Source organism: Tasmannia lanceolata, unplaced genomic scaffold, assembly GCF_043159265.1.
Source record: "Tasmannia lanceolata isolate RefF3 unplaced genomic scaffold, GAP_Taslan_0.1 ptg000002l, whole genome shotgun sequence".
In the NCBI taxonomy this organism is placed as follows: Eukaryota; Viridiplantae; Streptophyta; class Magnoliopsida; order Canellales; family Winteraceae; genus Tasmannia; species Tasmannia lanceolata.
Window position 1 is genome coordinate 57,388,943 of NW_027518679.1, and position 23,644 is coordinate 57,412,586.

The 23,644-nt window shown below is 37.1% G+C and overlaps 3 protein-coding genes across 4 annotated transcripts; 1 reads left to right on the forward strand and 2 right to left on the reverse strand.

The window, feature by feature from the left end:
• Positions 1-1,311: 1,311 nt before the first annotated feature.
• LOC143887482 (uncharacterized) lies at positions 1,312-5,613 on the forward strand. 2 transcript variants are annotated; one of them, XM_077391563.1, is made up of 4 exons: positions 1,312-1,622; positions 1,753-1,823; positions 1,917-2,096; positions 2,974-5,613. In XM_077391563.1, the coding sequence occupies exons 2-4, from the start codon at positions 1,781-1,783 to the stop codon at positions 5,298-5,300; spliced, it is 2,550 nt and encodes an 849-aa protein (XP_077247678.1). In that variant the 5' UTR covers positions 1,312-1,622; positions 1,753-1,780; the 3' UTR covers positions 5,301-5,613. The 2 variants fall into 2 exon arrangements, with proteins under 2 accessions (XP_077247678.1, XP_077247681.1); XM_077391566.1 differs by having other exon boundaries at positions 1,920-2,096.
• A 2,056-nt stretch (positions 5,614-7,669) lies between these two features.
• On the reverse strand, positions 7,670-9,476 carry LOC143887503 (calmodulin-like). The gene is made up of 4 exons (XM_077391577.1): positions 9,083-9,476; positions 8,679-8,836; positions 8,190-8,270; positions 7,670-7,963 (listed from the first exon to the last, which is right to left on the reverse strand). The coding sequence occupies exons 1-4, from the start codon at positions 9,156-9,158 to the stop codon at positions 7,829-7,831; spliced, it is 450 nt and encodes a 149-aa protein (XP_077247692.1). The 5' UTR covers positions 9,159-9,476; the 3' UTR covers positions 7,670-7,828.
• A 5,033-nt stretch (positions 9,477-14,509) lies between these two features.
• Positions 14,510-22,911, reverse strand: EOL1 (ETO1-like 1). Its single transcript, XM_077383703.1, has 5 exons — positions 22,536-22,911; positions 20,693-22,423; positions 19,962-20,253; positions 16,091-16,400; positions 14,510-14,861 (listed from the first exon to the last, which is right to left on the reverse strand). Exons 1-5 carry the CDS (start codon positions 22,658-22,660, stop codon positions 14,641-14,643), a joined length of 2,679 nt encoding a protein of 892 aa, XP_077239818.1. The 5' UTR covers positions 22,661-22,911; the 3' UTR covers positions 14,510-14,640.
• Positions 22,912-23,644: the final 733 nt, after the last annotated feature.

The window sequence follows — 23,644 nt, forward strand, 5'->3', positions numbered from 1 at the left end:
AAATGTTTTCGAAATGAAAGTGTTTTTGAGAGAATTTAAATGCTGTGTGCTTGAAGTCCAGTATTTTTCAAAAAGTACAATTTGCAGTACCTCTACCGATAGGAGGGTTAGGATCATCCTATGTAGATGATTTACGGGATACGGCCCGACAAATGAGCGGTTTGGATCATCCTATGAAGTGGGCCTCAAATGAGCGGTTTGGATCATTCTATGAAGTGGGTCTTACCGTACTCTTTGAAAAATACTGGACTTAATACAGGCCCCGAACATATAAGCTCAGATTTTTAAGGTGGGGTAGAGGGTTGAAATCTCGTTTGATCCATCGAGCCTTATTTTTTTATGTTTAATGATTGATATCTTTATTACCGAAAAAAGAGGGGAAGAACCCTGTGAGACCGATATGGTCTATTGGCCGACCTTCTAACATGTTGAAAGTGGACATGATATGGTTTATTGGCCGACCTTCTAACATGTTGAAAGTGGACATGTTCCCTTCAACTTGGCCTTAGATGTCTATCAAGCCTAGTTTAGGATCCAATTGAGAAAAGCTGAACCATTGCTTCTTTTTTTTGTAGGTTTTTTTGTTATGGACTGAGTGCCTTCTTTGGTGTATACTTCATACACAATCTTTTGCCTAGTCTTCATAGAAAATTAAAAAAATCCAAATACCATTGCCTTTAACAACCTTTGAGAGTCGGTGGATGAATTGCTCATTAGAGAAATGAAAAGAAGCCAACCCAAAAAGAGATGTAAAGTGTTAGAAATAATTTCCAACGGCTAGTCTTTTTCAAAGTTGGAATTGTGGATAACCACTAGCTCTTTTCAAAGAAAAAAGAAAAGAGAAGACAAGGGCCCTTAAGTATTACTTTCAAGCAAACAGCTATGTTGAATTAGGGATATAAATGGGTGCCATGATGAGATTAGCTTTAAGAAAATTATGTTCATGGCCACCCCAATGCACCTAGAATAACTTTTACAGCAAGACATAATCATATCTGCATTGTATATTTTAAAACGGCTATTGATATTGGTACTACCATGTTTTGATAAGTGCACTAACTCAGTTTGTCTTTTCTTTTTTAAACATCTGTCAAAGGATATTTCAGTTCCCAAAAAGCTCTCATAAGCCAATTAAAAAAGAAAAGGAAAGCTGAGTTTGTGTGATTATTAAAACATGGTAGTGCCAATATCAATAGCTACAGAATATGCTTAATGAAATGTCCTTTACACTTGGAAGCATTGCATAAGAAATGGAATGTTCAATAAAATGTCCATAGATTCTCTGTTTGTTGCAAAAAAGTATCCTTTTATCTAATTTATTTTTCCATGTCATGGCAATTGATCGGTCTTACTGCAGAAAATTGAATCAGAACTGAAGAAAGACTAGTGGGTTTATGCCAAATCTGGTCAGAAATTTTTTTTAGTGTTGGCGGCCCGTCAACTTTTCCTTTCCTTTTCCTACTTTCAAACCTTTTTAATTGCTTCAGGGCCATGACTTGGCTGAGACTTATACTGCAAGCAATAGGAAGTTGCTTTAATCAAGTATAACACTCTGGCAATCTCACCGAATTTAGCTGTCTTACCATGTTTATAGAGAATTGGAGGTGCAAACAATCATCATGGTATGGAATTTGAACCCCTCCATTTTGCAACTTTTAAGACCCATGTTTCAGAAATTTCTTTCTGGGCAGATTCAAACCATCGAACTAATTGTGTCAAGTTGAACTAATTGTGTCAAGTTTTCTCCCATAGTTAAAATTGCAGGTTTCTGATACACAATATGGGCAATGAGATGGGCAATGGGAATACATCTGGTCTGCAAGGTATGTTATCAGTAGATTGTTAACCATATAGCTCTAAATTCACATACAAATATGGATTCATTTAGTCTCTCTTCTATTATTGTGTTGATTCAGAAGAGGATAAGCATGAGAATCAAGCTCCCAATGAGTCTTCAGAAGGTTCCAAGGGATCAAACGTTGCGGAGGCCGTACGAGATGATGATAACAAAACAGTTCCATCGTTGGATGCTATGGATGTGAATCAATCAGTGATAGTGGATGGTCAGATTCAGGAAAAGAAATCCATGGGAAGAGGTCAGTGAACTAATTTTTGTTGCCTTTGGGTTTCTTACCATGTGAGAATCTTATTTCTGTTCACTAGTTGGGTTCTTCAAAAGTTCTAATTGCTAAGAAATCCAATGGGAAAAAAACGATCCGATCACACACAAAGTAATATAAATATTCAAAGACACACAAGCATGAGATGTCGAGATATATGTGGTCTATATGTGGTTTCTGCAAGATGCATATGTCCACAGGGTAAGAAAAAGAAATAATACAAGGATTAAAACAGGAGAAGTCCAAAACCTATAAACAGTGTCCCTTTCCCTTCTCTCTCAACCAAAGACCATATTCTACCAAGAGAGAAACCCAATTTCCCATCCCATGAGACAACTAAGAGAAACCCTCTCTTCGCTTTTCTCACACCTCCCCACTCACCCTTTTGTGGTCGTTAGTCCAATTAGGAAACCAAGAATCAAAGGGAGGGTCTCCTCTTCCTACTTATGTAGGAAACAAAACACCTGAACCTAGTACAAATATACATAGGAAGCTTTACACAAGAGCGAGCGCGCGCGCACACACACACATATGTTTAATTAGCTTAAATCCTTTATACAAATCGACATGTCTTATGAAGATCCAACCATAGGAAGATAGACATCAATCTAATTAAATGAACATATCTATGCATGTACCTAACTATCTGTCTTTCTACATTTCTCTATGTATTCAAAAGCGAATAAGATTAACTTATCTTAATTCATGAAAGAAAATATTACAAACTACCTACATATCTATCTGTCTATTTATATTTCTCTATGTATACAAAGGGGATATGTTTTAATATATGAAAGAAGATATTCCACATAGATCTTCATAAATTCAAATTAATTACTTAGAATTGCAACAGAGGAGGAGGAAGAGGCAAGGAATTCAAACCCAAACGCTACACCCGCAAACTGTGAACCAATATCGGTCGAATCAGTAGAACCCAAGACTAATGAAGAGGAATCCACAGTCATAGTATCATCTGAATCTTCTGTGAAAGAAAGTAGTGAACTTCAGGGAGGAAATGACGACATCATAGAGTCCAATGAATCTTCTGATTTCATGGATAAAGGTAATAAGTTGGAGGATGCCATTACAATTGAGATTGAGAAAGAAGTGGCAGTAAAAGAAACAGAACTCCATGGAGGGAAAATATTTGATATAATTGATACACATGAAGAAGATAATGAAATTTTAGACCAAGTTGAAGGGCAAAAGGGGCTATGCAGGAAATCAAAATCTTATTCTAGTGATGTCGAAAATGAAGGAGATGAGAAGAAACAGCCCACTGAATTGTATTTAGATAGCAATGACCCAACAATGTTTCCATCGAGCAAGTCGACTGACTCATTGAATGAATCTGACGTCACAAACGTATATCTAGGAGATGACACCAAAAAGGTTGGTCATGAATCTGAAATTATACGGAATGACCAGAACCTAATTTCTGTGAATGGCCATATAGAGTCAGGGGAGGAATCAAAGACTGACAAAAATGATATATCTCAAACAGAGTTCACAGTCTTAGGCAGTGATCATGATGAGATAAAGGAATGCATGGGTGAGGGATCGTTCAACTCTGGAATTGAAAGGGCATCCCATATTGATGAGGCAAAAGAAACTCAAAATGGATATGAAATTGACCCGCATGGTGTCAATTCAAATCCTGATGAGCAGAGTGGAGATATAAAAGAAGAAACTGAGATGGTTGGAATTGCAGTCGAACGAGAGAAAGTTACTGGTTTCCCGTCTTTCTTGGGCACAAGTGAGAACGTCGGTGAAGATTTGAAGGAAAACATAGAAGGTTCAGACCATCAATTAACTGAGCACAAGCCCATTACAATTTCAGTTTCAGAGGAACAAGATGGCCGTATGGACGATGGGGAATTAGAGGAGGAAGTTTCATCTCAATTGGGTTTGATTGAGAATGAGACAACTTTTCTCCAACCTCTTCCTATTTCTCTTGTCCAATCTCAAGAACCAGAACAAAAATCCAATGTAATTGAATCTGAAACATTGGAACAAAAGGAAAAAAGTCCCACTGATTCACATGGGGAAAATTGTGAAATGGTTGATGTTAGTGAATGTTTTAAAACATTGGAAAAGATGGAAAGAATTGTCACTAATCCAAATGAAGAAAATTACAAAATGGTTGATGTTATTGAAGACTTCAAATTTAATTCAGGAAACCCATCTATTCAAATTGTTGTCCAAGCTGTTGAGTCAGTGAATGAAATATCTGTGCAAGAAAATTCACTCGACCAGACAAAAGCGCAAATTGATGAACCAACATTCAGTCTAGTGGAATATGAAGGTGTCAATTCAGTCAAGATTTCTGAGGAATTAGAAAATTATAGAACATCAAACGCTGCATCAAATCAAGAAAACCAGACCAGCGAGGTTGTTGTCAGTGAAAGAAAGAGATTTGAATTTGAAAACCAAATTAAAGAAAATGAAGTTTTAGCACTCCAATCACTGAAAGAAGAATTCACGCAAAGCCCATTATTTCTTCAAACAGAGACTACAGAAGGTGAAAATTCTGCAACCGAAGGATGCAGTTTTGAAACAAAAGAGAAGAGAAAAAATTCCACAGGTGAATCCGATCAAGACATATCGATAACAGGGGTTGATGGTGAGCAAAGTGTCAGCATTGATCTTGAAATGCCACATACAAAAACTGAGGCTTCACTTGAACCAAGAAACGATGAATCTCAGGTTCATCAGACAAGGACCGAAAGTGCTGATATTTATGAAACAGTAAAAGAAAGGGAAATATCCGTTATTGAGACAATTCAAGAATGCACACCAAAAGTTGACTCTAACAAAATTTCCTCTTTTGATTTTGAAATCCCAAATGCAGAAAGTAAAGATTCAGAACTAGTAATAAGTAAAGAAATGGGTGCAAAGTCTTTATTGGATCAGAAAAGTTCTGTAGAAAATGAGGTTTCTACGCTAGAAGGAAGTGACTCTGAGAAGTTGAAAACACCACTCACAAGAAATTTGAAGGAAGAAACATATGTTTTGGAGCCATTACAAAAGCAAGAAATCCTTGTTGTGAAGGCAGTGAATGAACCTTGCGTGTCGCCAGGTAGAAAGATTATGACAAATTCACCTAAGGAGAGAGAAAAGCACAGGCCAAGATTTTCCTTATTCAGCAACTGCATGTGTTGTACAGCGGTGATACAGTGAGTTGATTTCTGTTTTTTCTATTTATATGTCTATTTAATTTATTTGTGTTTTTAGTGTTCTGGTATGTGGGTGTTGTGGGAGGATTTCAGGATGGATTTTTTGGTGTGAGATGTTGATGGGGTTTTGTAGATTGAAAGAACATGGTGAAGATTTCAAGAGTGGTTTACTTTAATTTTTTGGTTGATCATAATTTGTAATTCTTTTCCATTTACAAATGTCATGTAAGGACCATTTTTTTTTTAAATGGCATGTGAGGATCATGTTTGAAGGTGATCATATGATATAAGAGTAATTTACTAATCTTTTGGTGACACTCCATAATTCACTAGATGGACATGGATGGGAGAATTCATTTTATGTTACTTTCTTGTTGGATATGGCTGTAATTCCACAAGTACTCTCTTGTTGTATGTGTATTGATTCCACTACGCAATAGTATATGAAGGCATGAGATACATTCCTTTTCCTGATCCTATTTATGCATTTTAAAAAGGCTACTGATGTTGGCACTACCATGTTTTGATAATTGCACTAACTCATCTTGTCTTTTATTATTTAAACAGCTGTCAAAGGTTATTACATTTCACAAAAAAGCTCTCAAGAAGCAAATTAAAAAAGAACCGACAAGCTTAGTTTGTGCAATTATTAAAACTTCGTAGTGCAAATATCAGTAGCCTTTAAAAATCAAAACTCAGAAGACATTTGGGAAGCTATCACCTTCTACCCAAATGATTTTCCAAATTAAGTAGCCTCTTATAAATTTCTCTTGAATATATTACTCTCAACATAAATGAGAATATGAGATTCCACAGACAATTTCCATTGCCTGCAACCAAGTGATTTCAGCTTCTTAGTTTCCGGTTGCTCATGTTTATGGTGTTTCTACTTCAAATAACCACTAGAAAAAGCTAAATGAAGGGTTTTAATTGTGGTTGAACAAAGGAATTGAATGTTTTTCATTGAAGATTTCAACATTCCCATGTTTACACATCGACAGTCACCTACTGTACTAGGGTTATTTTCATGGTCAATCATATTACAGCAGAAGAATAAACATTTTCTATGAGAATGTGTAGCCTTAAAATAACTTATTTTTCACACAAAAACTCGGTCAAAGCTGTTTATAATGCATAACGTGAATTGTTTGACCCGGCCTTAGATATTCAATACAATAATTTAATAAATTGGACCCAACCATCAGACTTCATGTGTGTGTGTATGTGGATTGGAACTAATTTCAGTGCAGTGGTCATATATGGGATGCCACATCAAAATTGAAGTGCAGTCCATTCATGTGATGACTTTCTGATCAAGAGTGGATGGTTTTCTTATATTTATTAGTGTAAGTGATTACAATGGATTAATCTCGATCATATTCCTATATGAGCTATTATATTTTGCTGAAATGTGCAGACCAAAAAAACATACACCTGGCACCCATGTATGTAGATCTATAGTTTTCATCTAATGGTCCATATGGTAGATCAGTCATAATAAAAAAAATACCGACCAGACAGCGGACCAATGTTACCTGGCCGGGGAGACCAGTCCCGCACTATCATTGGCAAATACCGGTGGCTGGATTGTTAAGAAGAATAAGAAGAAAAAGGAGAGAATAATCAATGTACCATTTTTGTAATCTGTAGTATTTTTACTCAACACTGTCAGAGTTCAGGCATGAAAATTAAGTTGCAGAAAGAGCCATGGTTTGCTTTTGCTTCTAGTTTGGATGGACAACCAAGGTGTGCTTAATAAATTCAGTGAGATTTTACTAACTGCTGCGGTACCTCTTCGGATTGTAGCCTACACAATTTGGGTGTAAATCCAAACACACTTAGGCCGTTACTTATCGAAACATATCTATTATTGATAATAAAATTGATTCTATAACTAAATGAGATGGGCTTTCTCAGGTCCTATCGGAATCACAAATTCTAATGAGGCAGAGGGGTTCTTCAGGATATGAGGATTATGGAGAGTAATTTCTTTGATAGGCTGATCATAGATGGTGACTCCATTAATGTTATCAGATGGTTGAAAGGGAGTCACCCCATCTATGGAGATTCACACACTGATTTGATGAGATAAACGAGCAAGTCATACATGCATTTAAGAAGGTTATTGAATAGCAAGGCGGATAGATTATCCAGGCCTTCTTTCAAGGTCATGTATTTATCTTTGTGCTCTTTGCTTGTATTGACCATCTGCGCGGCGGGGTGTTCCCCTTTCTTTTCGTTAATAAAATTAACCATCACTAAATAAAACTAAATGAGAAAGAACAGAAGAACAGCTTTTCCTGTAGTTCAGTTTCTTAAAGAATTTATTTTTCGTGCTCTACATGACACTGAAAAGAAAAGCAAGATGGGTGATCTTGGAAGCAATAGCAGTGTTTCTAGTCCTTTGATTTAACCATCTACAAGAAAAGAAGTCAACAACAGCACAAAGCTATAATACATTCTAGAAAGGGAAAAAAAGGACTGAAATTGAATTTTTTTTCTTCTACAAGCTCTTCTTGGTAGGAGTTTCTATCAAACAGCCGTCATCATCCTCACAAATTCTTCATAATTAACTTGCCCGTCACCATCCAGGTCAGCCTCTCTAATCATCTGTTGCACCTCTTCATCAGTCAATCTCTCCCCTAGATTGATCATTACATGCCTCAGCTGCACATTAGCCAAAAAAAAAAAAAATGGTAACCATCTCTCAATAAAACAACTTCTAGGATAAAGAGATGACAAGAAAAGCAATTTAATTTCTTGATTCCCCCATTCAAACTTCAAAGGTAGAAGAAATCTATGGTATATACATAGAGAATTGGTGTATAGACAAAAGAGAACCATTCCTCTCCATAAGAAGACATGGGCAATTCATATATTGAATTATATTCACCTCGTTAGCAGATATAAATCCATTTTGGTCCTTGTCGAAGACTTTGAAAGCTTCTTTGAGCTCTTCCTCTGCATCAGTCTCCTTCAAGAGAGAGAGTAACAAATAATTTAACAAGTGAGTCCCTCTATAAAAGCCAGTTTTAGAGGCAAGAGATCATTTGATAGGCGTGTCCTTCAATCAAAATTCACACAAGCCAAACCAATGGGCATCTTTTGTAAGGGTGGCTTATACACCAAATTCTGGTGTATGTTTATATACAAGACTTTCCAGCCAAGCAATTTCCTTTTTGGGAAATGATATCAGCACAACCGTGTTTTAATAATTGCACTAACTCATCTTTTCTTTTATTATTTAAAGAGCTGTCAAAGATTATTACAGGTCCCCAAAAGCTCTCGCAAGCCAATTATAAAATAAAAGACACGTTGAGTTAGTGCAATTATTAAAACATGGTTGTGCTGATATGATTTCCTTTTTTTGGATTAATTTTACCTTCATTTTTCTTGCCATAAGTTTCAAAAACTCCCCAAACTCAATAGTCCCATTGCCATCTAAATCCATTTCACCAATCATTTCTTGGAGTTCTTCTTCTGTTGGATTTTGGCCTAATGAGCCAATAAAAGTGGCCAATTCTTCTATTGTAATACACCCTACCAAAGAAAATTAACAATACCCATATTAGAAAACTCACAACAAAATTAAAATCATCCAAAGCTTTTTATAAGCTTTAGTTTTGAAACCCTCAAAAAACACAAAATATCAGAACCCACTCTCTAAAAAATTCATGGAAACATTCAAAGACCCATTAATCTAAACAAAATAAATCAGACAAATGCACAGGATGGAAATAGAGAAACAAGAAGAAGTGATGACATAAGTGTTAGAGCAGAACATACCATCACCATCCTTATCAAATAGACAAAAGGCTTCTTGAAACTCAGAGATCTGTTCTTCAGTCAAGATATCCCCCATGAAAGTATTATTAAAGCAGGAAAATTGTTTTAAAATTGGAAACAAAGAGAGAGATCTCTAAATTGCACAAAGAGAAACAGAGATAAAAAGGGGGAAACAGAGGAGAGGATCCTTGGAGAAATCTATATCAGGATATCAGTCATGGTTGGGCTTTTTGTAGGGTACTGAGGGGTTGTTATCAAGTATAATTTTTTTTCTTTATTTAAACTGGAGGGGGAAATAATAGTCAAATAGCCTATATGGAAATTCTGAATTTTCTCTAAGACCAAAAGCATTTTCTTCCATTGAGAAGGAATTACATGGCTTGGTTGATTTTTTTGTCTAGTCTTTGTAACGTGCTCTATACTGACCATGACACAGAATTTATTTTTTTACTTTCAATTCTGCACTCTTTTTTTTTTTTTTTTTTTTTGTCGATAATGCTTTGCATGGGTGTAAGGTGGTGGATCCCACCCCCATCAAAAGATGAGTTGCAAATTGGTGACAAAAGCAACTGAAAAAAAGAAGTAAATGACATCTTCATGCATCCGGTAATAAATAAAAATTCAATGGTTAGTTAAAAAAATGCATTAAAAACCATTTTATTACATGAAATACTTCATTATTCTTAAAATAATCTAAGAATTTAAAGTCAAAGGTGTTGCAATCTTCACTTACGACTATGGAAAATGGTAACAAAAAATAAGGAATAAAATCCAACACACAACAGTACTAACACCATCATCAACAATAACAACTACACAGAGAAAAGGGTAGAAAAATTAAAATAAAGGGAGAAGTACATAAACTAAGCATGATGGCTGTGTTTCATAAAAAATCTCCTTGGAGATGTGATGGCTCAGAGGACATAAAAAAAACCCAGCCCATGGAGATTTAATAGGTTGTTCGATGAAATGTTTGATTGGGTGAATTCCATGGAGGTTGTGTTTCATCATGTGTGGCGGATAGTCTAACTAGAGAAGGAGTATTCAAGGATTCTTTAGCTCTCTTCCTGGGATCTTCTCCATTCCTAGTTTCTAGTATTGTTGTATTCTTTTTCTCATGCTGTATATCTTGACCATGTCGGTCTTTTATTTTAATATATCTGGCTGCCATTTTCAAAAAAATGAAAATAAACGAACCAATGAAAAAATACACAAAGAAAAGTACCCTCACCTTATATAATTCTGATTAGCTTCAAATGCGTACAGCTTGAATCCCAAAGTTTGTGAATTTCATCTAGAAGATAAACCAACAGAAATATGTTCCCACTGCCTTGAAACCTTGAATCTAACTGAACCGGATGTTATGTTCCCACTGTCGCCATCGAATGAAAAGAAGAAGAAGAAGTAATCTCTCTCTCTCATTCTCTGAACGTGAACTTTTGGTGGGGCCTACCCCCACTTGTATGCACTCTCTCTTCTCTCCTCTCTTTTTTGAGGGCAAACCGTCAATGGGACAAAGAATAAATGGTTTAGATCATTGGAGAAGGTGGACCCCATAAAAATTATATTTTTAAAAGATAATCACATGGGCCTACCTGGTTCAAAGATCCAAACCACTCATTTGTTGGACCCCAACATAAAGAGGCGTTTCCCATAAAATATCTTTATAGGATGATCCAAACCATCAATCTCTACGAATCAGAGTTAGGATCATCATATGGAGATGATTTTTCAAGAAAGGCCTATTTACACTGGGGCCCGCGAAATGAACAGTCTGGAATTGGAATAATGTGAGCCGCAGCACGTACTTTTGTAAAAATAGAGGACCCACCTTGTTCAAAGATCTAAACCATTCAGCTGATAAAGTTGCACTCACTGTAGGATAATCAGCACCCATTTAACTTAACGTTGACGTTCAAAAGTGTTAAAAGTCTGCCACATACCCTCCTTTAGAGGGGAGCGAATTTATCATCGCCCAAAATAAATTGTCAAGCTATTCAAGAGGGGAAGCTGTTGTCTCCATTCATGAGGTGGCTGGCCTGACATGCGACAGACCAGCCACGAAATGCCTTTTGCGATGAACACTAGCAATTCCCATTCAAGAGATATTTAAGAAAGTTATTTTTACGCCTATCTGAGTCCAATCAGGTTTCGGGTCTTTTTTCTTCGAACCTGACCCTACGAAAGATTGGGTCAGGGTTTTCAACCTAAAACCTGACCCAACCCAAGACCCATGATATCTAAACCCAACCCAAGTTTCAGCCTTAGTCTTACGCGGCAATAACAGTACAAGTAAGAGAATAGAAGAGTGAATGAGAGTGTTGAGTGATTATAAGCCTTTTTATAAACCGGAATTCCAAGCCTTTGAATCTTATCTTTCCTGAATATCTCCTTCAAAGTTTTATCTATTGATGGGAAGCCATGTAGTGAAATTACCCTTTGCCTGAGTATTCAAGTGCCGCCCCGTATCAGCCCATCAATGTTTACCACATCACTGACTATCTACGTAATTGGACGCTTCACATGTACAACAGCCAATGTGAATGCTCCATTAGGACAGTGACCACTGGCCACACTCTAATAAAATGACACAAACACTTAAATAGTAGACCCCACCTGGGGTTGATTGGATCTTGAATAGGACGCCCACAGATATCAAATCATATTTAATTTTTCACCGTTCACACCATTTGACCAAAAAATAGTGATAAATTTAGGGAAATGTTATCAGCACTACTGTATTTTGATGATGAGACTCCTCACTTTATTAAAAGTATGGTATGGCCCGCACCATAGGATGATCCAAACCGTCCATTAGATGGTCCACAGCCTAAATAGAGCATTAGGATCAACCCTCTAACATTTAGATCGGAGGGTTAGGATCAACCTATGGAAATGATTTTTGGGGCACAAGCTATTTAGGCTGGTTTGGATCATGTTCTGGTGCTGGCCATACCGTACTTTTAATAAAGCGAGGAGTGCCCTCATCGAAATACAGTAGTGCTGATAACATTTCCCTAAATTTATTACGACCCTTATTTCAATATCCACACCGTTCATTTTGATGAGCTCAATGTAAATAGGTTTTTCCAGGAAATCATCTCTATATGATTTGGAGGTGGGTTAGGTTAGAGTTGACCATCCTTGATCCGAGGCTCGGGTTTGGGGATTGCTTAATATAGATCTAACAGAGAAATTAGGAGGGCAACTTTGGAAATATGGCTCCTAAATCCTAATTGACCCTCTTCAAGGTCAAAACAGTCTTTTTACGAATTTGGAAAATTGAGGTTTTAAGCTGTAAAATCCAAGATTCTACAATCCTGGATTCTAAAATCCATGTATCCAAATGGCCCCTCAGTTTAATGAAAATGGACTTGTACCTTCGATAAGTGACCACACACCCACACAGGGGATTGCTTATTAATGCTAGAACTTAAATATTTAATTATCCATCTACTAGTCCATATTTACCGAGGATGTCATCATGGGTGTGGTCTTGGAATTAGCTCATGGTTATCCGATGAATTTGATAAATGCTCTTGCCAGCCTATCTCAATGCACTTGCAAAAAGGTTTATAAGTTCAAAAATATTGGATAAAACAATTTTATCAGATCAACTGGCAAGTTTCAGAGTCCTAGTTGTAATAGATTCTTAAATATCTATCTCTAATGAGGTGGTGGATTCCATGTTGGGTATTCACACCAACTCATGGTTTTTTTTTGGGCAGTCATAAATCGACTCCCCATGAGTCTATCTCTCTCCTCTTTCTCTCTCTAACCTAGAAGAGAGAGAAAGACACATGGGGAGTCGATTTATCACTTCCCTTTTTTTTTTATTTTTTAAAGTTGACATATTTTCATTGATATTAGAATTACATTGGGACCAGGAGTCCCATCCTATATTACAAAATATCAAAAGATTGATCCGGGCATACCCTGGATCAGGAAATAGTAAGGCAAGAAACAAAATAAAATAAGTGGGACATGTCAAGTTGTAAAATTAATAACCAACACATGGTTATTTATACGATCCAATGTATATCAAGATTTCAGAGGGGACGGACAAGGTGATATGATACGTAAGGTCTAGGCGTATATTACACCCTATAGTTAGAATAACCATAGAATAAGAGCAGGTTGCTTTAAGTAGAAGCTTGCCTCAGGAGTTCTGTGCGACTATAAAATCCCTACCAAGTTGAAGGAAAAGTTTTATAAGATAGGTGCGAGGACAGCCATGCTGTACGGCTCAGAATGTTGGGCCACCAAAAAGCAGCATGTGCATAAGATGAGTGTAGCTGAAATGCGAATGCTCAGATGGATGTGCGGCCACACAAGGCTAGATAGAGTTAAAAATGAAAACATTCATGAAAAGGTGGGGGTGGCTCCAATTGAGGAGAAGATGAGAGAGCACCTCTTAAGATGGTTGGACACATCTAACGTAGGCCTTTGGATGGTCCGGTGAGAAGAGGAGACTCGTGCCAAATTGATGGAGTAAAAAGAGGTAGGACCAGACCGAAAATAACTTGGGTAGAAATAGTGAGGAAAGACTTGATAGCTAGGAACATAACAGAGAACATGTCCTCGGATAGGATAGAATGGAAGAAAATGATCCACGTAGAAGAACCTAACTAGAACTAGGATTAGAGCCGGGTGGATTTCTTTTACCTTCTTCATGAATTTTTTCTAAAGGATTCATTTAGCCAACACCAACTAGTTTGCGACAAAGGCTTTGTTGAGTTGAGTTAGAATAACCTTTAACACCTATAAAACTTGTCCATAGGTTATTTGAAGTTAATGCGGTCCTGTTCAGTGTGCAACCTCCTTCATAACCCACATTTTCCACCTTAGGGTCTTCACCCCAACTATGAACTGTTCTAGGTGGGGATTTGGAATGTCATATCTTAGGAATATCTTATCTTTCTAGATATGTGAAAATCCTTGGCATAACTTCCTACTAAGTACTTTGTAAACCATGTATTTAATTTAATCATATAATGCATTGCATGATTACTTTCCTACAATGTCATGTCTTAGAGCAGTTTTCGACTCAATCAATTCTTAAATCCCAAAACAAACAGTGTCTGATATGAATTTCAATAAAAAAAAAACCCAACAATTTACACTGGTTGACTCAGATTAAAACAAAAAACAAATCCATAACTGCTCTATTTTTATTTTTATTTTTTTGAGTGGGGTGAACTGTGGCAGAATAAAACGCCAAGGGCGCATGTTAGCAGAAGACCCTTGATTTCATAATTGAAAATCAGTAGATGGGCCCGCCACCTCTGGGGCGGGTGCACCGCCAGCCCCAATTATCATTCACCCATTTTGCTTTCCTATAAAATCTAATCAATGTGATAATACCACTCAGTTTCAAATCTTTTCTTTCTCTGGAGGGGTAACAAAAAAAGAAAGAAAGAAAACAAGTAGATGAACAATTCTGTTTTTTCATAAATATTTTACACAAAAAAATGATATAGAGATGAGGAAACATGATACAGAACAATAATGGAGGCACGATGCATATACCAGACAAGTAGAGAGTAGTGTACATATTTTCATGGTTCCTGGCTGTTTACACGGCTGTGAAGTTCCAACATTTCCGGGTGATTGGGATCAACAGAGAGCGCAGCACGGCAATCGCGAAGAGCGCCCGATACATCTCCAATATGTTCATGGAATGCTGCTCGCAAGTGTAGAAGATGAAGATCAGCTTTGAATGCTATCGCCTGCGAGAGCTCCGCTATTGCTTCTCTCTCCTTGTGGCTGTCCATCAACACTGCCCCAATCAAACAACCAAGTAATCAACAGAAGGACAACTGGACGAAGGTTCCCCGGAAGATACCAGGGAAAAAAAAGCAATTTTTCAGATTACAACCATCCATAAAGTTCGGATTTAGTAATAATTTGGCGAGGCAAATTTGCAGAATAAGTTGGAATAGTTTGGGAAAATAATATTAGGGGTGCAACTCGAGTCGATTTATAGGAATTTGGGTTGAGCTTTTACCTTAAAATCGGATTGGGTTCAGGTTGATACACAACTAAAAGCATCAAGATGTACAAATTATGCATTAGAAAGCAACAAACTATTCATAAACTTGGTCTTTAACTTTGAAATTTTGGGTTTATTTTGGAAATTTACATTTAATTTAGAAAATGCAGCGTTTTCTTAGTTAATTTGGGGTTTTTGAAAGCTTAAAAAGGAGCATAAATTGAGGATTTTTCAAGAATTTTTCAATAATTCAGAGAATTTGTAACCAGGATTACAACAAAGATTATCTGTGAAGAATTAAAATTTTAGTTTTACAGCAAAGATTGCCTGTGAAGAATAGCAGATTTTATTTTTATCGCCTTTTTTTTTGTTTAATGGCCAAACACATCACAACCAAACTGTCATGGAATTTTGCTCCTATGAGCTCTGTTACTTTCGATGTAAAATGGGCGTAAAACAAATTCTACACCCATTTTACGTCGAAAGAAACGGATCCATAAATAAGAAAGATGTCTCAAAGATGCCCTTTGGTTGGCACTTTTCGGTGGATCCGGCCAAAAAGAGAACTGATGCCATGTTGGCAACCCACTAAGACATGCCAATAATGGTGCATCTCATTATATCATACTCACGTCTTTTAGACTGGACATTGCTCTGCACATAAAGGGGCCGTTTGGATACGCAGATTTTAGATTCTTGGATTTCCTCAAAATCCTGGATGGCAGACAAGGGAAGAAAGAGACCGTCCCGTCGTTTTCTGATTTCTCACCCCTCTTTCCGTTGAGCAAGAGAGTAGAAGATCGTCCTAAATTCAGGCTTTAGAAATCTAAAGGTGGGGGAGAGATTTCTAAAACCTGGATTTCTTACTTCAAATCCAGGATAATGGATTGTAAAATCCAGAATTTTACACCACTTTCAAACTAAAACCTGGATTCTAAAATCCATGTATCCAAACAGCCCCAAAAAGTTTGAAACATTCTCCAATTTAAATTGAAACAGATAGAGAAGATTCTGACCTGCAGCCCGATATCTGTAAGGATAAACTCGAAGTGGATCTAATTGAGTGACCATCTTCAGATCTGCCTTTGTAAGATCACGGTCGCAATACTCAGACCTCTTCTCGTACGCTGATGCATTATTCCTGGCATTCTCAATCAGCTTTGTCATTTCCTTATATGCAGCATTCTTATCGTTCTTGAGGAAATGGACACGGGCAAGGCCCTGATGAGCCCGGGTGTGCTGGATCTTAAGGGCGTTTATGTAGCAATCGGCTGCCAAGTCTAGCTTCCCGCAGTCCACATAAACACTGCCAAGATTGTTCCAAGCCTGAGAGAGATGGGAATATAAGGTGTAAAGAGTTAAAAAATCCAATTTCATTAGCAAAATAAATGACAAAAAATGTACATGTACACGGATTTATTTGGTCTGCTTTCTTTTTGATGTATAATGCATATGGAAATATTGCTAGTATTTTCATCCTTCAAAACAGAAATTTACTGAGAATAGTTTCACAGATTGCAATGGGTAGTAAAATGGTCATGGGGTTGGATTGAGACTCAGTAAGATCTACTAAACTCAGCTAACACTCAAGCCAAATCACGGAATACAGTGTTAGTATACCTGGGAAACCAGTAGAGGGCAGTGGACTGACGATAAAAGAACTTAAAGAAAAAAGCTACCAAAATTGGAAATATTTGACCAAATCTAGATACCGATTAGTAATAATAAAACATCATATGCTTCAATCGCAACGAAAAAGAATAAACAAAGAAATTGGGGTATAACAATGAGTCAATGACATATGAAATGGCCACACTGAATTCTCTTTTAAAGATCATTTGAATACTCGAAAACAAACTAATTGCGCCCAGTTCGAGTAAGCCTAGATCTAATCAGTAATAAATAAAAAAGAAATGATACCAGTCAAAAGAATTACAGAAAGATAAAAGAACTTGTGAAATAGCAACAAGACACAATATGCATCACAGAATTTGCATGCACCAATAACTAACCAATTGTAGCTCTGCTCAATTAATAAATTACTTATCAAATATGACTGAAGTGGAGAGTACTGTCCAATTCTGAAGTTCATATAACCCATCCAACAAAACTGATGTTTAAAAAAGTTTATATTACAAAGTTAAGAGTTTCACACAATATCTGTTCCTCACGCCTTGAGGTCATTGATTATGTTTGATAGCATGAAAAGTGGTGGAAATATTTATATTCATTACTTAACATTGGAAAAAGGAAGACGTAGACATCAGAAGCGTATGTACCCCTAGGACTTGAACAGAAAGATTTACAGCAAGTAGACATCAGAAGGGTGTGTATAACCCTAGGATTTGAACTCCTCTATGCAGCCCTTCTTCTTAAGAGGAGACTAACTGCCTTTCAGGAACATACAAAAACTGAGGCAAAGGTACATGAAATAAAGGCTCTGGATGGTTAAGATAAAGCATGATAAAAGAAAGCCCGCATGCATAAACTAGAAATGAAAGTAATAACAGAAATGTATGACTTTGAAATGAAAGGCCTCTTCATTCCAACTCCACTGAGAATACTTTGTGTGTTTGGATCTAGGGAAAAATTATGAGAAAAGCATTCATGGAAAATAATACTCTATGGGAAAAATTCCAGGGTCTAGTAGGTTTGCAATTTTCCTTGAAAGAGTGTAAATTTTTTATTTTCGATAAAAATTTCCATCGAAAATGAGTTTATTATGCCCTCTCTAGGCTCCACCAGTATATAACTAATTACTATAATGTAGGCCCCATTAGTTTCTAGTCAGCTGGTCTCCATTTTAGCCCCACTAGTAGATCATTGATTAGCATACATGAGAGGTCGATTGTCTTTTCGGTCATTAGGCCCTCTATGTGGGCCCCAGCAGTATACAACTCATTAATTTATATGTGGGATGGGCCCCATCAGTTTTAAGGCATTGGCCCTCCATCTTAGTCCCACTAGTAGATCACTGATTCTTATAAAGGTGGGTTGCATTATTGTTTTGCTATTATGACCTCTATGTGGGCCCCATTAATATACAACTCATGTCATTAGTCTAGATGTGGACCATATTATAGCACGGGGTGTAAGTGAAGTGTTTATTTTCCTTTCCTCATAACAAGCGTCCAAATAGGAGAAATACTTTTCAGGAAAGTTGTACTTTTCAGATTTGTTGAACCAAACAATCAATACTTTTCAGGAAAGGTTAAGGCTTTCTGAGGAAAGTCCAAAAAGCCCTTTCCTGCCAGACCAAACAAATCCCATAAGAAACTTTACACCAAAACTAACTTTGAAACTTGAAGTACAAACCAGGCTATCACTTGAGCATCACACTTCTCCCTTCTATAGAGATGAGAGGAACCTTTGTAATTATTATAGATTCGCAATTTAAATTTTGAAAAGAAAGCAAATCCTATTCTAAAGATCATATCTCTTACATGATATGAAATAAGTACATGAAATATTTCTCTTCAATATTTCAAACATAAAAAGAAGGAAAATGTAGACATCATAAGGGTGTGCACATAGAAGGTTAGTGAAGCCAGCACCATTTGTGAGAATGATTTGTAGAAAGATTATGACCATTGGAGTTTTGTGTACCATGGGTAGAATGGCATTGAAGTATTGAAAGAAATGACTAAAGAAGTGCATGAACTCTCCCTATTTTTTCATCATGGTGTATGGTTGCTCAGTTTGTTAGAGCTTTAGAGTCTAAGGCAAGGTGATAAACTCGCTCTTTTTATTTACTTTGGATGGAGAAACTTTTAGCGGACATGTAGGGACGGTTGGCCTTTTGTTTGGTGATTCGGATTCTCCAGTAAGGAATTTAAGGGACATTTTTGTCATTTAAAGTAATCTTGGGATTGAAGATAGACACGGGGAAGAGCATCTTACTGGGTGTTAAATGTTTCAAATGGAAGGTTGGCCAAGTCAGAATGGTTTTTGGGTGCAAGGTGGAGACTTTATTGATCAATTATCTCGGTATACCTTTTGGTGTGAGAACTCCTTTTAAGGCAGTTTGGGAGAAGGATCGCCCTTTTAGCCCTCCCTGTCTAACAATCCCACAAATTGATGCAGAAATCCAATTAAAAATAAAATAAAATCTGCAGTCCCAAATCTTAATTTCAAGCCCAAAATAAAACCAAAGCACATACATAATGGAAGACAACGTAGAGAACAGGATATTGTGCTGTTTTGAAGAGAAAATAGCAGAGAACTGCTCTTCATTAATGTGCCTTCTCAAAGAGCGAGCCACTGAGAAAAAAGGAACTGGTTGCCCCCTCTTTTTTCATAAAATATAAACATTATCCAGCCCCTTACTTACATCTAATAATTATTTTTAGAACTCTTTACCAATCAAGGGAGACCACAACGTATCCTAATCACATCAGGATTCTTATTATGACTCAAAAAAGAAACAAAACTCCGAACAGTAACCAAGGCAGACCTCAAAATATCCTTACATAATAATTCTTATTTTATGACTCAAAATATCAACAAATCTTCCAACACTGATCAAGGCAGACCTAAAGATATCTTAATCTCATCAGGAGTCTTAATGACTCAAAACAGGGACAGATATACCAGCAAAGCTATAGTTATCAAGACAATAGCTATTTTCAGTATAGATATCTTATAGTGCACACATTACTTGATAAACAGCCCCTAACTATATGCTAGAACTAGTGTAAAATGTAAAGTGGGATGACAGTAACATTAAAAACCTTTTTCGGCAGATGAATCTGTGAAGCTTAGGAAGTAGCAAAACAAGGAAATAGAAATCCAAAACTACTTAATTCTAAAATCAATATTAGCAAGGGAAGATCAGTGCTCATGTTCCAAAAGATATACCAGGAAGGCGATGAAAAGAACAAGAAATACCTGGCCCTTGCGAAGCCTATCTGAAGGGCACTTCAAGGCATCTTCGAGAAGTGACACAACAGCCATAGAGCAAGGAGGGTCATGGCTAGAATCTGCCAAAGCATAGGCTTTAAGAAAGAAAGCCTCGAAAGATCTTTGAAGGCTAATTGACTCCTCTGCTTTCCTAAGCCCTTCCTCATAATGACCAGTATCATACAAAATCCACCCCTCGTAAACCAGACTTTCATGTACAGTCGCTGCATGCTGCCGTGCCAGCTGTAAGCTGTGCATTGCTGCTTCAGGACAGTTCAACCTGATCGTGCGAAACCAACAATGTTTTATTCGGGCAAAAACATAAATGAACCAACTATAATCTATGTCACAGATATCTCTAATATTTTCAAAATATCGTGTTTTTATCGCGACATTTGATAAAAAGATAAAATCCCAAAATAATCCCGAGATTTTAAAAATATAGAAATATTTTCACTTTTATCAAAAAATATCGCGATATTAGCCCGATATTTTTATTTTATATTTTTTCTTAAATTTTATATTTGTATTTATTTTTATTTTTAAATAATTTTATTTTTATCATTTTTCCCGATATAAACCCGAAAAAATAAATTTTTTTAATATAACCTGAGATTTCCCTTGCCAAGAAATTCCCGAGAACGATATTTGTGACATAGACTATTAGACTATAATACACTGACTACTATCATAAAAAAGACAAGATATAGTGATATTACCTAAGGAGAAGCAAAGACTGTCTGAAGTATAGCACACCTTTAGCTGCATCTGAGGCCTCAAGCATCTGGTAAATAACAGAAAGTGAACCAATGTCGTCAACTGAAGACCACCTGTCATAAAGTTGTAGCCAACAATCTTGAGTTGTCCAAAGCTCAACATGCTCCCTCACAAGAGTACGCAGTTGGGACGCAGCTACTCGCCCCTGAAGCATTCTGTACTCGGGGGAGAGCGTAAGAATCGCCTGAACATCACATAATGCAGCTCTGTAATCCTCAAGTGCGAGATAGAAACAAAACCGGAGTTCCAAGCATTCGAGGGCTAGCTTAAAACCAAGAATCCGATTTATTTCCGCAAGGGCAGCTTGTACATCTTGTTTCCTCATTAAAGATGCGGCCCGATACATGTAAGGGTAATTCAAGGTGGGGTCCAATTCTGTCGCCTTTTCAAGATCGTCCATTTTCTTGTCGCCTTCACAGTAGAGTGATCTCTCTTGATACATCCATCCAAGTGGGTTGTATGAGGATATCACAGACGTGAGCATTTTGTATGATGAAAGCTTATCGCCTTTAATAAATCCCACTCTCGCCAAACCAGCCACAGAATAGACATGCCCTGCGGCAAAGGCCTCTTTAAAGAGGCCTTCTGCCTCATCATACTCTTCTCTCAAAAGTCTCACACATGCCAACTGATGAAAGGCCAATTGTTTTTGCCTACTATTTGTTGCGGACTCTACTAAATGTTCCAAGAAACAAGCCGTTACATCCGAGCACGGATCACTATTCATGGCAACCTCACTTAATAAAGAGTATAGTGAGAATGAGGCATGACCAACCATAACTAATCTTTGCTGTTTATTAGCATTGCAAAAGATTTTCACAACTTCCTCATCATTCAAGCACCCAGGAAGTCCATGTAAAAACACCTGCAAGCACGAAGTCCCAAGGACGGGTGAATTTTCTTCGAGAGCATATTGCATGAGGACAATTGCATCTTGTCTTGAGCAAACCGAAGTTGCAAGTTTCCGATCACAAGCGTCTTTAAGCTTTTCGCAGCAGAACTTGTTCGCAAATATTAGAATCTCCAACAAAATATCTGAATCCAAATCACCCAAATGACTTGTCTGACTAAACTCATTGATAGCCCTCATACTTGAAGGCGATATACCATTCTCAGACAAATCTATCTCCTCTTGATATGACTCTGCAAAACAGCCGTTAAGCATGGCGTGGAATGGAGTAGATAAAGTTGCAATATTTTGCCTATCGCAAGATATCTTCTCTTCTCCAACTCGGAATAAGACGGTATTAGAAACACACCCTAAATTTGAATCTTGGGTCTCGATCATGTCGACCGTTTCAACAGTCTCATTAAAATTCATTGGGAGGTCGGATGCAATGTCCAATATACCAAATTCCTGCGTGCATTTCCCGCAGGACGCGAGTAAATCAGAGATGAGTTCCTCTCCTTGCTTCTCGTACTGGAGCCATGCCCCAAATATGAGTTTTTCGTGAACGGTGCTTGCCTTTTGCCAAGCAGAATGGAGGCTCCGCCGCATCAATTTGAGTTCTCCAAGACCCATAAAAACCTGAAATTGTACTAAGTAAAGGTCTGACTTTTCACAAGGAGAACATAACTCGAGTTCTTCGTGAATCTGAGCCAGAACTTCTACATAATCAACAGGCTTAAGGAATGGGAGAACAGGCGGCTCGGCAAACTTGATGAGGGATTCACTACATGAAAATATAGAAAACAGACAAGACCCTTATTATCATTAAAAAAGACCAGGCCCTTATCTCAAATTCTGAAGGAGTAAGATATGAAGAATTCGAGAGAGAGACTTACATGGATGAAGGGGAGTGTGAGGGGAATTTGTGGAGTTTGTCTCTTTCAACTTGAAGCCATGACTGTGGATTGAGAGTATGGAGTTGGGTTTCTTTGTAGGAGTCAGAAAGGAAGAGATTTCTCATGGGGCATAACAGATGGAACAAATCCCAGATCTCCACAATCTCTAAAAGGGTTTCTTTCCAACAATCACCACAACAAAATGGGTACAAGAAAAATAGAAAAAAAAAAAACTTTTTCAATCACACATCACAAACTTAACCCTTTAAGGTTTTCAAGTATCCCAGATCTCCACAATCTCTAAATGGGCTTCTTTCCAGCAATCACCACAACAAAATGGGTACAAGAAAAAAAAAAAAAAAAAAAAGATTTTTCACTCACAAGTCACAACCTATGTTTAAGGGTCTCACTTGAACACTCAAAACAACAAATTGAGGGGGAAAATAGCTGGAGGAATGGAGGAGAAAAATAAAGATACTAATCTAATCAGTCACAAAATCTATTCCTCCCTAGTATGTAGAATCTCAACCAAAAAGGGAAAAAAGACTCTCCAAATACCTAAAATCAAAGTTCTCTAAAAAAACCCTAGAAAGATCCCCTTTTTCCCTCTCTAAATCTTTACAAAATCAACTAAATCCTCAGCCTCCAAAATAAAATTAAGCAACAGCTCTACTGGAAAAATCATGAAATCTAGAGAAATCTAAAGAAATTTCCAAAACAAAGATAGAAATTAAGAGAAGGAGAGACCCACCAACCTTGTAGGATCCACTAAAACAATCAATTTTAAAGAAACCCAAATCACATAGAGAACAGTCAATGATAGGATCCAAGAGAAGGATTCCAGTAAAATCTACAGAGCCTGATTTCTTTTGCTCATAAAAAGGAGGAGTTTTCTTTCTTTTCTTTATTACCTTTTTTTTCTTCTTTCTCTTTTGGTGAGAGAAAGCGAGAGGTGAGGTTTCAGCTACTGTTGGTGCTGAAAAAACAAAGGAAAAATTGCCAATGGAGTACATTAAAATACGAGAATTGCCAACGGGGGACATACTTTTGAAAAATTGTTACAGAGGGTCGATAACCCCCTTTTGAGAGTTTGATAACCCCATTTAGAG